The 15,546-nt window shown below is 48.3% G+C and overlaps 1 protein-coding gene across 2 annotated transcripts in view; it reads right to left on the reverse strand.

Annotated features, from left to right (window-relative positions):
- The window catches only part of LOC106598122 (LARGE xylosyl- and glucuronyltransferase 1), a 199,091-nt gene that overhangs the window by 139,528 nt on the left and 44,017 nt on the right, over positions 1 to 15,546 (reverse strand). Inside the window, exon 2 of one of the 2 annotated variants that reach the window (XM_045722497.1) lies at positions 12,946 to 13,145. In XM_045722497.1, coding sequence (XP_045578453.1) covers positions 12,946 to 13,051 — 106 coding nt within the window. In that variant the 5' untranslated portion in view covers positions 13,052 to 13,145. Of the gene's footprint in view, positions 1 to 12,945; positions 13,150 to 15,546 lie in introns of both variants that reach the window. The other variant, XM_045722496.1, reaches the window with a different exon arrangement.

Genomic DNA, 15,546 nt, shown 5'->3' on the forward strand with positions numbered 1-15,546 from the left:
TAGCCTAGCGCTCTACACCTGTATCATGTTGTGTATGGTATTAGCCTAGCTCCTAGCTCTCTACACCTGTATCATGTGGTGTATGGTATTAGCCTAGCTCTCTACACCTGTATCATGTTGTGTACTGTATTAGCCTAGCGCTCTACACCTGTATCATGTTGTGTATTTTATTAGCCTAGCTCTCTACACCTGTATCATGTTGTGTACAGTATTAGCCTAGCTCCTAGCTCTCTACACCTGTATCATGTTGTGTATGGTATTAGCCTAGCGCTCTACACCTGTATCATGTTGTGTATGGTATTAGCCTAGCTCTCAACACCTGTATCATGTTGTGTATGGTATTAGCCTAGCTCTCTACACCTGTATCATGTTGTGTATGGTATTAGCCTAGCTCTCTACACTTGCGTAGAGCTAGACTTGAAACTACTTCATTTCTTTATTTCTTAAATGTATTTCTTTAATTTATTCCGTCCAGAAGACCTTGAGTGTTTATCTTCCAAGATTCCCTGTGTGTCCATCGCTCTCACTTCAAACCCCCAAACAAAACAAACCCCTTTATGTATCATTAGGGTCCACTGCAGAGCTAGCCGTGCACAACCTGACACATTCAGGTCCGTGTAACTTGATTATCTCTGTACTACTCTGACTACTAACTCAGAGGATGACAGTGTGCTGGGGTGGAGATGGGAGGAGGGGAGGAGAGGAGGGGAGAGGGAGGGAGAGAGGGAGGAGAGGAGAGGAGAGGAGAGAGGGAGGAGGGGAGGAAAGGAGGGGAGAGGGAGGAGGGGTGGAGAGGGAGGAGGGGAGGAAAGAGTGGAGAGGGAGGAGGAGAGGAAAGGAGGGGAGGAAAGACTAGAGAGGGAGGAGGAGAGAGGGAGGAGGGAGGAGGGTAGGAGGAGAGGAGAGAGGGAGGAGAGGAGGAAAGAGTGGAGAGGGAGGAGGAGAGGAAAGATTGGAGAGGGAGGAGGAGAGAGGGAGGAGGAGAGGGAGGAGGAGGGGAGGAAAGAGGAGAGGGAGGAGGGGAGGAGAGAGTGGAGAGGGAGGAGGAGAGGAGAGAGGGGAGAGGGAGGAGGAGGAGAGGAAAGACTAGAGAGGGAGAAGGAGAGAGGGAGGAGGGGAGACAGAGGAGGAGGGGAGGAAAGAGGAGAGGAGAAGGGGAGGAGAGAGGGGAGAGGGAGGAGAGAGGGGAGAGGGAGGAGGAGGGGAGGAAAGAGGAGAGGGAGGAGAGGAGGAGGAGAGAGGGAGGAGGGGAGAGGGAGGAGGAGAGAGGGAGGAGGGGAGGAAAGAGTGGAGAGGGAGGAGGGGAGAGGGAGGAGGGGAGGAGAGAGGGAGGAGGGGAGGGGAGGCAGGACTGACAGTCACGGTATATTATCCATGGAAATTGTTTACAGGAATAGAAGAGTTCCCCAATGTCAGCTGTTGTTTCCCGGGGAGGTTTTAAAAAGAAGGACCATCTCCCAGGAGACTCAAGTATGGGTAGCGGCAGCCCAATATGGCGACCGGAGTATGGGGAAGTAGCGAATCAGCTAATTGGGCAGATTTGTTGCCTCTGCAGACTGTTTTGCGTAGCTGATTGGTCTGCACAGCCCGAGGTGCTTTCTGCTGTGTATTAGGATGGCGTCGCCAGCGGTAGCTAACGTGGCATCTTTTCCCCCATCCCATGATTTTAATTCAAGTAGAATGGCAGCCGACACAATACATATGTAATACTGATAACTATCTAGATGTCTCCTTGATAGATACATACAGTCTACTACTCAATGGGGAGGATATGGAGACCAACAATACCAGGACACAGTGGCCTTGGCTCGGCTTAACAAGCATTACTGTCCGGCCAATATCAGGGTGACAATATCAGGGTGACAATATCAGGGTGCCAATATCAGGGTGACAATATCAGGGTGACAATATCAGGGTGCCAATATCAGGGTGACAATATCAGGGTGACAATATCAGGGTGCCAATAACAGGGTGACAATATCAGGGTGACAATATCAGGGTGACAATATCAGGGTGACAATATCAGGGTGACAATATCAGGGTGCCAATATCAGGGTGCCAATATCAGGGTGCCAATAACAGGGTGACAATATCAGGGTGCCAATATCAGGGTGCCAATATCAAGGTGCCAATATCAGGGTGCCAATATCAGGGTGCCAATATCAGGGTGACAATATCAGGGTGACAATAACAGGGTGACAATATCAGGCTGCCAATATCAGGGTGCCAATATCAGGGTGCCAATAACAGGGTGCCAATAACAGGGTGACAATATCAGGGTGCCAATATCAAGGTGCCAATATCAGGGTGCCAATAACAGGGTGACAATATCAGGCTGCCAATATCAGGGTGCCAATATCAGGGTGCCAATAACAGGGTGACAATAACAGGGTGACAATATCAGGGTGCCAATATCAGGGTGCCAATATCAAGGTGCCAATATCAGGGTGCCAATATCAGGGTGCCAATATCAGGGTGCCAATAACAGGGTGCCAATAACAGGGTGCCAATATCAGGGTGCCAATAACAGGGTGCCAATATCAGGGTGCCAATATCAGGGTGCCAATATCAGGGTGCCAATATCAGTACCAATATCAGGGTGCCAATATCAGGGTGCCAATAACAGGGTGCCAATAACAGGGTGCCAATATCAGGGTGCCAATAACAGGGTGCCAATATCAGGGTGCCAATATCAGGGTGCCAATATCAGGGTGCCAGTCACAGTAAGAACAGGCATACAACAAGCAACAGCACACCCATCATCAATACTTTAATCAAAATTAAACAAATCGGCAGTTTTATAACTGAAAATCTACAAATCATTAGTTTAAAACCAACAGTAAAGTACGACTCAGACTCATCCATCCTCTTGAGTTAAAAACAGAAGTCCAAACTCTCACAGTCCGGTGGTTGGTGGTGAAAAACGGAAGGGAAAAAAACACTGCTCAATCAAAACAGGCTAACCTATAGCAGAGCGCTTTGACGCCTTCCGCGCGCCCGCTACCTTTCCCCTTCCCCACGCGCCCGCTACCTTTCTCTTCCGCGCGCCCGCTACCTTTCCCCTTCCGCGCGCCCGCTACCTTTCCCCTTCCGCGCCCGCTACCTTTCCCTTCCGCGCGCCCGCTACCTTTCCCTTCCGCGCCCGCTACCTTTCCCTTCCGCGCCCGCTACCTTTCCCTTCCGCGCCCGCTACCTTTCCCTTCCGCGCCCGCTACCTTTCCCGTCCGCGCCCGCTACCTATCCCTTCCGCGCCCGCTACCTTTCCCTTCCGCGCCCGCTACCTTTCTCTTCCGCGCCCGCTACCTTTCCCTTCCGCGCCCGCTACCTTTCCCTTCCGCGCCCGCTACCTTTCCCTTCCGCGCCCGCTACCTTTCCCTTCCGCGCCCGCTACCTTTCCCTTCCTTTGAATCCTGTAATAATGTATACACAGCCTCAGGACTTCCTCTTACAACATAAGTCGGCAGATACAGTCCACTGTGCTCTGATCCGTCTGGTCGGTCTAATGGAAATATGCTGATTCAAACTAGGTGACCATGGAGACCGCTGCTAGGCTCCGCCTCATTATTTATCAACTTCCTGTTCCTCCTAATGAATATTCAACATGTTTACATGTTTATACCAGGGTCGAAAAACCAAAACAAACATCCTCAACTTTTATATTAATTGGGACATTCATGTTTTATGGAAACTTCATTATTACGTCACCATGGTGACGAGAAGCCCCACCAGGCGGTAACGCTATGCTAATTCCCTGGACGTTAGCTGTCCCAGTTGGAGATGTAGATGGATGGAGAATAGCATCAGACTGTTGAATAATCAAAAGGAAAAGCCTCCCTGCGTTTCTAAATGTGGGATGTGCTCTATATGCATGATGAGCAGGCCACAGCGAGAGAGGAGAGGGAGCGAGAGAGAGGAGAACGAGGAGAGATAGATGGAGCCAGAGAGAAAGAGGAGAGGGAGAGAGAGATGGAGTGAGAGAGGAGAGCCACAGCGAGAGAGGAGAGGGAGCGAGAGAGAAAAGACGATAGATAGCCAGAGAGAAAGAGGAGAGGGAGAGAGAGATGGAGCGAAGAAACACAGCGAAATGAGAGATAAAAACAAAAAATGGAGCGAAAAAATATAAGCCACAGCGAGAGAGAGAGCGAAAAGAGGAGCGATAGATGGAGCCAGAGAGAAAGAGGAGAGGGAGAGAGAGATGGAGCGAGAGAGGAGAGCCACAGCGAGAGATGAGAGGGAGTGAGAGAGAGAAGAACGAGGAGAGATAGATGGAGCCAGAGAGGAGAGCCACAGCGAGAGAGAGATGGAGCCAGAGAGAAAGAGAGGAGAGGGAGAGAGAGAGAGATGGAGCGAGAGAGGAGAACCACAGCGAGAGAGAGATGGAGCCAGAGAGAAGAACGAGGAGAGCCACAGCGAGAGAGAGATGGAGCCAGAGAGAAGAACGAGGAGAGCCACAGCGAGAGAGAGATGGAGCCAGAGAGAAGAACGAGGAGAGCCACAGCGAGAGAGGAGAATGATGAGAGGGAGAGATAGATGGAGCGAGAGAGGAGAGCCACAGCGATAGGGAGACAGAGAGAGAGAGAGAGCTAGAGGGAGAACCACAGCGATAGGGAGACAGAGAGAGAGAGAGAGCTAGAGGGAGAACCACAGCGATAGGGAGACGGAGCGATAGGGAGACGGAGCGAGAGAGGAGAGCCACAGCGATAGGGAGACAGAGAGAGAGAGAGAGCTAGAGGGAGAACCACAGCGATAGGGAGACGGAGCGAGAGAGAGAGAGAGAGAGAGCCACAGCGAGAGGGAGACGGAGCGAGAGAGAGACACAGCGAGAGGGAGACGGAGAGAGAGAGAGAGAAACAGAGCTAGAGGGAGAGCCACAGCAATAGGGAGATGGGGAGAGAGAGAGAGAGAGAGAGAGAGAGAGAGAGAGAGAGAGAGAGAGAGAGAGAGAGAGAGAGAGGAGAGCTAGAGGGAGAGACACAGCGATAGGAAGACAGAGCGAGAGAGGAGAGCCACAGCGAGAGGGAGAGCCACAGCGATAGGGAGACGGAGAGAGAGAGAGACACAGCGAGAGGGAGACGGAGCGAGAGAGAGAGAGAGAGAGAGCCACAGCGAGAGGGAGACGGAGCGAGAGAGAGACACAGCGAGAGGGAGACGGAGAGAGAGAGAGAGAAACAGAGCTAGAGGGAGAGCCACAGCAATAGGGAGATGGGGGAGAGAGAGAGAGAGAGAGAGAGAGAGAGAGATAGAGAGAGAGAGAGAGAGAGAGCGAGAGAGAGAGCGAGAGAGATAGAGAGATAGAGAGAGAGAGAGAGAGAGAGAGAGCGTTAGAGGAAGAGACACAGAGAGACAGTGAAAGGTAGTAATAGGAGTTGCCCTCCAACCTGAACAGTGGTTAATATCACACTGCTGGGGTTCACTAGCTAGCCTGGAGAACTCTTCTGTTTTCACAGTCTCTTTCCTCGCCCTCTAAACGCAGGGGAGCCTGTTTGAAATGCCGTCCACTATTAAACAGTCACTTAACGTCCCTTTGGGGTAACTTTACTCTTGAGAGTTGGCTACTCTTCGACAGAGGATAGAGAAGCCACTGTTGACTGTGACAGGTGGTAAAATGGCGATCCACCATCTTTGAATCAGGCGTGTTGGTGCAGGGCTGGAACAAAAACAACAACAAAAAGTACCCCACTTTGTACCCCAGGACCAGGAATGAAGAACGCGCCTCGTGTCCCACTATTCTCCCTGCTTCCTTGTGTCATAGCCCAGGAAGAGGAAGACATTGAGGGACATCACTTGGCATCACGGTACCTAACTTAATAAATAAGTATTTTGGCATTAGGTCTCCTAAGGACAGCATGCTCATACAAGGGCCAGTACAAATGACAAAATGGCGTCTATTTGGCGTCCTTACTGTTCCCCCGCTCAGTTTCCGTTTGGCGTGCTCTGCTCCCCGCTCGTCGCCGGGCGCCAGGTGATTCATGCAGGCTGTCGGGTGAGCAGCTGCTGTCACGCGAAGGATGCGCCGCCCCTCTGCCCGAACAGGCTGCCACACGCCAGATGTCTCCTTGGTAACGGTGTGGACGGAAGCATTATAGGAAACTCCAAATAAACGTGTCCTACATGAACGACCAGGGAGGGTCACAGGGGGAACAGGGCATCCAAACAGACCATGAATCACCTGGTGCCATTTGGGACACAGTGGCCTGAGTGGTTAGTGTTCGGACACACGAGTTGGATAAGAGCTGCATTGGATGACAGGACCACCGAGGACTGAATAAGGTGTTAGATGCAGTAGGACCACTAAGGTGTTAGATACAGTAGGACCACTAAGGTGTTAGATGCAGTAGGACCACTAAGGTGTTAGATACAGTAGGACCACTAAGGTGTTAGATACAGTAGGACCACTAAGGTGTTAGATACAGTAGGACCACTAAGGACTGAATAAGGTGTTAGATACAGTAGGACCACTAAGGTGTTAGATACAGTAGGACCACTAAGGTGTTAGATACAGTAGGACCACTAAGGTGTTAGATACAGTAGGACCACTAAGGTGTTAGATACAGTAGGACCACTAAGGTGTTAGATACAGTAGGACCACTAAGGTGTTAGATACAGTAGGACCACTAAGGTGTTAGATGCAGTAGGACCACTAAGGTGTTAGATACAGTAGGACCACTAAGGTGTTAGATACAGTAGGACCACTAAGGCGTTAGATACAGTAGGACCACTAAGGTGTTAGATGCAGTAGGACCACTAAGGTGTTAGATACAGTAGGACCACTAAGGTGTTAGATACAGTAGGACCACTAAGGTGTTAGATACAGTAGGACCACTAAGGTGTTAGATGCAGTAGGACCACTAAGGTGTTAGATACAGTGGGACCACTAAGGTGTTAGATACAGTAGGACCACTAAGGTGTTAGATACAGTAGGACCACTAAGGTGTTAGATACAGTAGGACCACTAAGGTGTTAGATACAGTAGGTCCACTAAGGCGTTAGATACAGTAGGACCACTAAGGCGTTAGATACAGTAGGACCACTAAGGCGTTAGATACAGTAGGACCACTAAGGTGTTAGATACAGTAGGACCACTAAGGTGTTAGATACAGTAGGACCACTAAGGTGTTAGATACAGTAGGACCACTAAGGTGTTAGATACAGTAGGACCACTAAGGACTGAATAAGGTGTTAGATACAGTAGGACCACTAAGGTGTTAGATACAGTAGGACCACTAAGGTGTTAGATACAGTAGGACCACTAAGGACTGAATAAGGTGTTAGATACAGTAGGACCACTAAGGTGTTAGATACAGTAGGACCACTAAGGTGTTAGATACAGTAGGACCACTAAGGTGTTAGATACAGTAGGACCACTAAGGTGTTAGATACAGTAGGACCACTAAGGTGTTAGATACAGTAGACCACTAAGGTGTTAGATACAGTAGGACCACTAAGGACTGAATAAGGTGTTAGATACAGTAGGACCACTAAGGTGTTAGATACAGTAGGACCACTAAGGTGTTAGATACAGTAGGACCACTAAGGTGTTAGATACAGTAGGACCACTAAGGTGTTAGATACAGTAGGACCACTAAGGTGTTAGATACAGTAGGACCACTAAGGTGTTAGATACAGTAGGACCACTAAGGTGTTAGATACAGTAGGACCACTAAGGTGTTAGATACAGTAGGACCACTAAGGTGTTAGATACAGTAGGACCACTAAGGTGTTAGATACAGTAGGACCACTAAGGACTGACTAAGGTGTTAGATACAGTAGGACCACTAAGGTGTTAGATACAGTAGTTTTGTTTCTTTCTTTGTTTTTATTTTCTCCCCAATTTCGTGATCACGATCTTGTCTCGTCGCTGCAACTCCCCAACGGGCTCGGGAAAGGAGAAGGTCGAGTCACGCGTCCTCTGAAACATGACCCGCCAAACCGCTCTCCTTATTAACACCCCCGCTCGCTTAACCCGGGAGTTAGCCGCACCAATGTGTCGGAGGAAAAACAGTTCAACTGATGACCGAAGTCAGCCTGCAGGCGCCCCGGCCCGCCACAAGGAGTCGCTACAGCGCAACGAGCCGAGTAAAGCCCCTCCATCTCCCGGCCAAACCCTCCCGTAACCCGGACGACGCTGGGCCAATTGTTCACCTCTCTATGGGACTACAGCCCGGGATCGAACCACCAGGCTGTAGTGACGCCGTAACGCTGCGATGCAGTGCCTTAGACCGCTGCGCCACTCGGGACGCCCCGAAGCATCCAACATAGACGTGTTTACTAGCCGTTTCCAATACGCTGATTTTAGATCATGGTAGTTAGTTATGCAGATCAGCAGGCAAACAAACCGCCCTCCTCACATGTCATTAAAGGCCATATGGCCACCTATTCATGACCAGAACGGTAATATTTTACATATACGGCACTTACAACGCCAGGGTTGTGGGTTCCATTCCCACGGGGGACCAGCATGAAAATATATGCACTCACTACTGTAAGACTCCCTGGATCAGAGAATCAGCTAAATGACTCACTACTGTAAGTCTCTCTGGATAAGAGAGTCAACTAAATGACTCCCTACTGTAAGTCTCTCTGGATCAGAGAATCAGCTAAATGACTCCCTACTGTAAGTCTCTCTGGATAAGAGAGTCTGCTAAATGACTCCCTACTGTAAGTCTCTCTGGATCAGAGAATCAGCTAAATGACTCCCTACTGTAAGTCTCTCTGGATAAGAGAGTCTGCTAAATGACTCACTACTGTAAGTCTCTCTGGATAAGAGAGTCTACTAAATGACTCACTACTGTAAGACTCTCTGGATAAGAGAGTCAGCTAAATGACTCCCTACTGTAAGTCTCTCTGGATCAGAGAATCAGCTAAATGACTCCCTACTGTAAGTCTCTCTGGATAAGAGAGTCTGCTAAATGACTCACTACTGTAAGTCTCTCTGGATAAGAGAGTCTACTAAATGACTCACTACTGTAAGACTCTCTGGATAAGAGAGTCAGCTAAATGACTCCCTACTGTAAGTCTCTCTGGATCAGAGAATCAGCTAAATGACTCCCTACTGTAAGTCTCTCTGGATAAGAGAGTCAGCTAAATGACTCACTACTGTAAGTCTCTCTGGATCAGAGAATCAGCTAAATGACTCCTTACTGTAAGTCTCTCTGGATCAGAGAATCAGCTAAATGACTCCCTACTGTAAAGACTCTCTGGATCAGAGAATCAGCTAAATGACTCCCTACTGTAAGTCTCTCTGGATAAGAGAATCAGCTAAATGACTCCCTACTGTAAGTCTCTCTGGATCATAGAATCAGCTAAATGACTCCTTACTGTAAGTCTCTCTGGATCAGAGAATCAGCTAAATGACTCCCTACTGTAAGTCTCTCTGGATAAGAGAGTCAGCTAAATGATTCACTACTGTATGTCTCTCTGGATAAGAGAGTCAGCTAAATGACTCCCTACTGTAAGACTCTCTGGATCAGAGAATCAGCTAAATGACTCACTACTGTAAGTCTCTCTGGATCAGAGAATCAGCTAAATGACTCACTACTGTAAGTCTCTCTGGATCAGAGAATCAGCTAAATGACTCCCTACTGTAAGACTCTCTGGATAAGAGAATCAGCTAAATGACTCCCTACAGTAAGTCTCTCTGGATAAACCTGCAGATGGTAATACCATTACATTTGAATGTGCAGCGGTTCCCATAACAGAAAAACAGTCTGTTTCCTGTGTGTTGTATTGGATAATGTTACAGGGCACGCATTCACATAGATGATGAGTTTTACAGAGGGACACAGAAAAAAAAAGACAGACTGAAAACTACAAAAGAAAATGTCCAGGCGGTGTCGTAAGACGAGGTCCAACTGGCTCGGCTGCTCTGTCCTGTGTGAATACAGCCATATGCAATCCCAGAGCACCTCGAACAAAACCAAAAACGACGCTTCATTCAGACCTAGCCAATCCATTCAGTTTAATTACAGCCTGGATGAAATATACTCCACAAGGGGCCCAGGTTCTCTGAGAGGAGGTAGTGTGTGTGTGTGTGTGTGTGTGTGTGTGTGTGTGTGTGTGTGTGTGTGTGTGTGTGTGTGTGTGTGTGTGTGTGTGTGTGTGTGTGTGTGTGTGTGTGTGTCTGTCTGTATCTCCTCTCCCTGCGTATGTCTCCTGTCCCTGCCTCCATACCCCCAAACGAAGACCAGGGGAATATAAATCTGAGCCGAAACAAAAACGGTGACATTTCATTAAGGAGGGAGCTGGTAGCGGTACCCCCCCCCTTTGGTTAGAGTACAAATCACACCAAGGCCAGAGGGAAAGCAGAGGCTACCACAAGATTCTGAAACCCTTTAACAAAACACACACACACACACAACACTGAGTCGCCTGCAACTGTTTCAAAAAGAGAATGTAGCCTGGGTCCTCAGACTAAAAGAGATGTACAGTCACTGTGCTAGCCTAGCACTGCTAGACAGATAGCAGCTCTACAGCATTATCAGTGGAGCAGGGCTCGTCTTGTCTAGCGTTATATAGACTGAAGACAGCAGCTCTACAGCATTATCAGTGGAGCAGGGCTCGTCTTGTCTAGCGTTATACAGACTGAAGACAGATAGCAGCTCTACTGCATTATCAGTGGAACAGGGCTCGTCTTGTCTAGCGTTATCCAGACTGAAGACAGCAGCTCTACTGCATTATCAGTGGAACAGGGCTCGTCTTGTCTAGCGTTATATAGACTGAAGACAGCAGCTCTACAGCATTATCAGTGGAACAGGGCTCGTCTTGTCTAGCGTTATACAGACTGAAGACAGATAGCAGCTCTACTGCATTATCAGTGGAACAGGGCTCGTCTTGTCTAGCGTTATACAGACTGAAGAGCGAAGGGGAACAACTACTTCAAGGTCTCAGAGCGAGTGACGTCACCCGATTTGAAACGCTATTAGCGCGCACCACCGCTAACTAGCTAGCCATTTCACATCGGTTACACTTTATCTTGGCCAGGTCGCAGTTGTAAATGAGAACTTGTTCTCAGCTGGCCTACCTGGTTAAATAAAGGTTAAATAAAATAAAATGTCGTGAAGTTCATTTTAGTCTCTATAGTTCCTAATAAAGTCTAAAGTCTCAAACTACTGAATCCTGTCATTCATTTGCTTATGTTGGTAGCTGTTGCATTATGGGAATCCATTCAAACGCACAGTTTCGGTTGGTGGCTGTGACCAGTCAAAATATTGTTCATTTAAATCCTAATTAATAATGTCACAAAGCTGCAGAACTTCAAGCCTTTAACACAAACTCATTAAAACTCCTGGCATGAGTCACAAACTGCCCTCTATTCCTTATGGGGGGCCTCTGGTCAAAAGTAGTGCACTAGAAAGGGACTAGGGTGCCATTTGGGACGAAATCAGGACTAAACCATCGGGAGGAAGTCAACAACTTCAGACGGGCCTCAGTCACTCATTACCTCAAGAAATAACGACAAAAAAGGGGTGACTGTGTACCAGATGTGACACGCCAGACCGACGACGGGGGGAGGGGGGGGGCGGATGAATGACGCTACTTCAAAAGTAGGGTCATTTAAAAAAAAATACAATTAAAACTTTCATGTGCCTTAAATGACAAACTTGTTCTGTAAATATGAATCACATGTTTTAATGATAAGCCTAGTTTAGCTAAGGAGAAAGACAGGATACTTCCTGTTGACCATGCTGACTGTTGACCATGTGATAACATGATAATGGAGGGGTCGGCCATGTGTTAATGTGATAATGGAGAGGTCGGCCATGTGTTAACATGATAATGGAGGGGTCGGCCATGTGATAATGGATGGGTCGGCCATGTGTTAACGTGATAATGGAGGGGTCAGCCATGTGTTAACATGATAATGGAGGGGTCGGCCATGTGTTAACATGATAATGGAGGGGTCGGCCATGTGTTAACACATGGTCAACAGCTCCATTATCACATTAACACATGGCCGCCCCTCCATTATCACATGGCCGACCACTCCATTATCACGTTAACACATGGCCGACCCTCCATTATCATGTTAACACATGGCCGACCCCTCCATTATCACATTAACACATGGCCGACCCCTCCATTATCACATGGCCGACCCCTCCATTATCACGTTAACACATGGCCGACCCCTCCATTATCACGTTAACACATGGCCGACCCCTCCATTATCACATGGCCGACCCCTCCATTATCACATGGCCAACCCCTCCATTATCATGTTAACACATGGCCGACCCCTTCATTATCACGTTAACACATGGCCAACCCCTCCATTATCACGTTAACACATGGCCAACCCCTCCATTATCATGTTAACACATGGCCGACCCCTCCATTATCACATTAACACATGGCCGACCCCTCCATTATCACATGGCCGACCCCTCCATTATCACATTAACACATGCCCGACTTCTCCCTTATCATGTTAACACATGGCCGACCCCTCCCTTATCACGTTAACATGATGTTAGTATGATCTACCAATAGGAGCTCTGCATCTCAAGCTTTTCGTATTTCTCGACATAAACCCCAGTTGGGACGGGCCATCACATATATAGGACCATGTTGGTACATAGCGAACAATGTGGTCGGCTGAATATTTCTGGGTACTATGAAAGGGAAGGCTTGACATGAATAGACTGGAGAAACCGACTTATACGATACAATACAAAGTCAAACCAGGTCCAGACAAAATAGTCCTGTTTTCTGCTTCTGGGAGTGTAGTCTGGGTTTAGTGGCGTGCTCTTTGAGGGACAGCCTGTAAACATTCTGCAGCCGGAGGACAAACAACTGGAAACATTCCCAAGAAACTCTGGAAAACATGGCAAATTTTAGGAAATCTTTTGAAAATGTGCAACCCTAGACATGAATAGAGAGGGAGGCCTGTTCAGAGGAGGGAAGCCAAGTTACAGCACCAGGTGGTTCAGGAGAGTTGGGTCCTACCTTGGAAGTTGCCAGCGGAGAGGTACAGCCAGGTGAGTGCGGGGATGAAGAGCAGGGCGAGGGAGGCAGCGAGGAACTTCCTGCGCCCGCGACACATTCCCAGCATCCTCTGTGGCGATGGCCCAGAACGAGAGGCGGAGCAACCTCTAAAGTCTGACCTCTATGTGGGTAGCAGCTGTTGGCCGGGGGGGGGCATGATACTGTCTGAGGGGAGAGGAGAGAGGACAGGAGATGAGAGAGGACAGGAGGGTAGAGAGAAGAGAGGAGGGGAGAGAGGGGAAGAGAGAGGAGAGGACAGGGGAGGAGCGAGAAGAGAGGAGGGGGAGTGAGAGGAGTGTAGATAGCAGAGAGGAGGAGGGGAGAGAGGGGAAGAGAGAGGAGAGGACAGGGAGGAGCGAGAAGAGAGGAGGGGGAGTGAGAGGAGTGTAGATAGCAGAGAGGAGGAGGGGAGAGAGGGGAAGAGAGAGGAGAGGACAGGGGAGGAGAGAGAAGAGAGGAGAGGACAGGGGAGGAGAGAGAAGAGAGGAGGGGGAGTGAGAGGAGTGTAGATAGAAGAGAGGAGGAGGGGAGAGAGGGGAAGAGAGGAGGGGAGAAAGAGGAATGGAGGTGAAGAGAGGCAGGAGAGGAGGGGGAGAGAGGAGGGAGAAAGAGGAATGGAGCGGGAGAGAGGTGAGAGGAGCGGGAGAGAGGTGAGAGGAGGGGGGAGAGACAGGATAGGTTAGATCATAACAGGAGGTATCAGAATTATTTTCAACGACGATTCTTTTCCTCCAAAAGATCAGAATTCATAGGGGGTAAAGGCATACATAATTATGGTGATTGTTTCAAATGGAACTTTTCCATTGAATCTACTTCAGAGAAGATACTGTTAAAGTCTCTAGAGGTGTCCAAGTTGTGTCCCAAATTCCCCGTCAGACCAATATATGAATCACATATTCAGGGACTAGAGTTCAGCAGTTTGAACGAATTAGACTCACAGATGTGTTCTCTTTCTCCCAGATATATCTCTCTTACACACACACACACACACACACACACACACACACACACACACACACACACCTGGTAGAGATGTCCCCCTCCACTTTAGCAGCTATATTTCAGTCGATTCTCTCTGTAACGTAGCGCAGGCCAAAGCCTCCATTTATGACATAATAAATCCTCTTTCCATTACAAAACACATTTGTCCGATTAGTCACATGACCCCAGTCGATGTTTAATCTCCACCAGGGGTCAGTTGGAGCGGTCTGCGGCTGCAGAACGACGGGGCCGGCGGAACGACGGGGCCCGCAGAACGACGGGGCCGGGCAGAACGACGGGGCCGGGCAGAACGACGGGGCCGGGCAGAACGACGGGGCCGGCAGAACGACGCGGCCCGCAGAACGACGGGGCCGGCAGAACGACGGGGCCGGCAGAACGACGCGGCCGGCAGAACGACGCGGCCCGCAGAACGACGGGGCCGTCCGCAGGCAGTCCGCTTTTAACCATTTATTTGGGCTCCTCACATCTTAAATCTTTGTTAAGAAAAAGATGTACTATATTTATAAAACATTATATGAATCCTATACATTGAAAATGGCCAATTTAGGTGCAATAAATGAGCTTAATTTCTCAGAGTTAAAACAAGCTTTAAAACAATATAACGTTTCAGGAAAGCTAATATCGGTTTCTAACTAAATGATTTGAGAACAATCTGAGATAGGTGAGAGGTGTTCAATCCTCTGGTGCTTTTTCAGGTAGAACAAACGTGTTATTCTAGTAACTTCCCTGGGAAAACCCTCTTTAAGCTCATTCACAAACACGTTCAAGTTTGAGAAAGCCAAACGTTGTTTGTCATATACAGTTGAAGTCGGAAGTTTACATACACCTTAGCCAAATACATTTAATAAACTCAGTTTTTCACAATTCCTGACATTAAATCCTAGTAACAATTCCCTTGTCTTAGGTCAGTTAGGATCACCACTTTATTTTACATTTTACGTTACATTTACGTCATTTAGCAGACGCTCTTATCCAGAGCGACTTACAAATTGGCTGCATTCACCTTATGATATCCAGTGGAACAACCACTTTACAATAGTGCATCTAAATCTTTTTTTTTTGGGGGGGGGTTAGAAGGATTACTATATCCTATCCCAGGTATTCCTTAAAGAGGTGGGGTTTCAGGTGGGGTTTCACATTTTAAGAATGTGAAATGTCAGAATAATAGTAGAGAGAGTGATTTATTTCAGCTTTTATTTCTTTCATCGCATTCCCAGTGGGTCAGAAGTTTACATACACTCAATTAGTATTTGGTAGCATTGCCTTTAAATTGTTTAACTTGGGTCAAACGTTTCGGGTAGCCTTCCACAAGCTTCCCACAATAAGTTGGGTGAATTTTGGCCCATTCCTCCTGACAGAGCTGGTGTAACTGAGTCAGGTTTGTAGGCCTCCTTGCTCGCATACGCTTTTTCAGTTCTGCCCACACATTTTCTATAGGATTGAGGTCAGGGCTTTGTGATGGCCACTCCAATACCTTGACTTTGTTGTCCTTAAGCCGCTTTGCCACAACTTTGCTTGGGCCTTTTTATGGTGGTTTTGGAGCAGTGGCTTCTTCCTTGC

The sequence above is a fragment of the Salmo salar genome, chromosome ssa07, assembly GCF_905237065.1.
Source record: "Salmo salar chromosome ssa07, Ssal_v3.1, whole genome shotgun sequence".
Classification (NCBI taxonomy): Eukaryota; Metazoa; Chordata; class Actinopteri; order Salmoniformes; family Salmonidae; genus Salmo; species Salmo salar.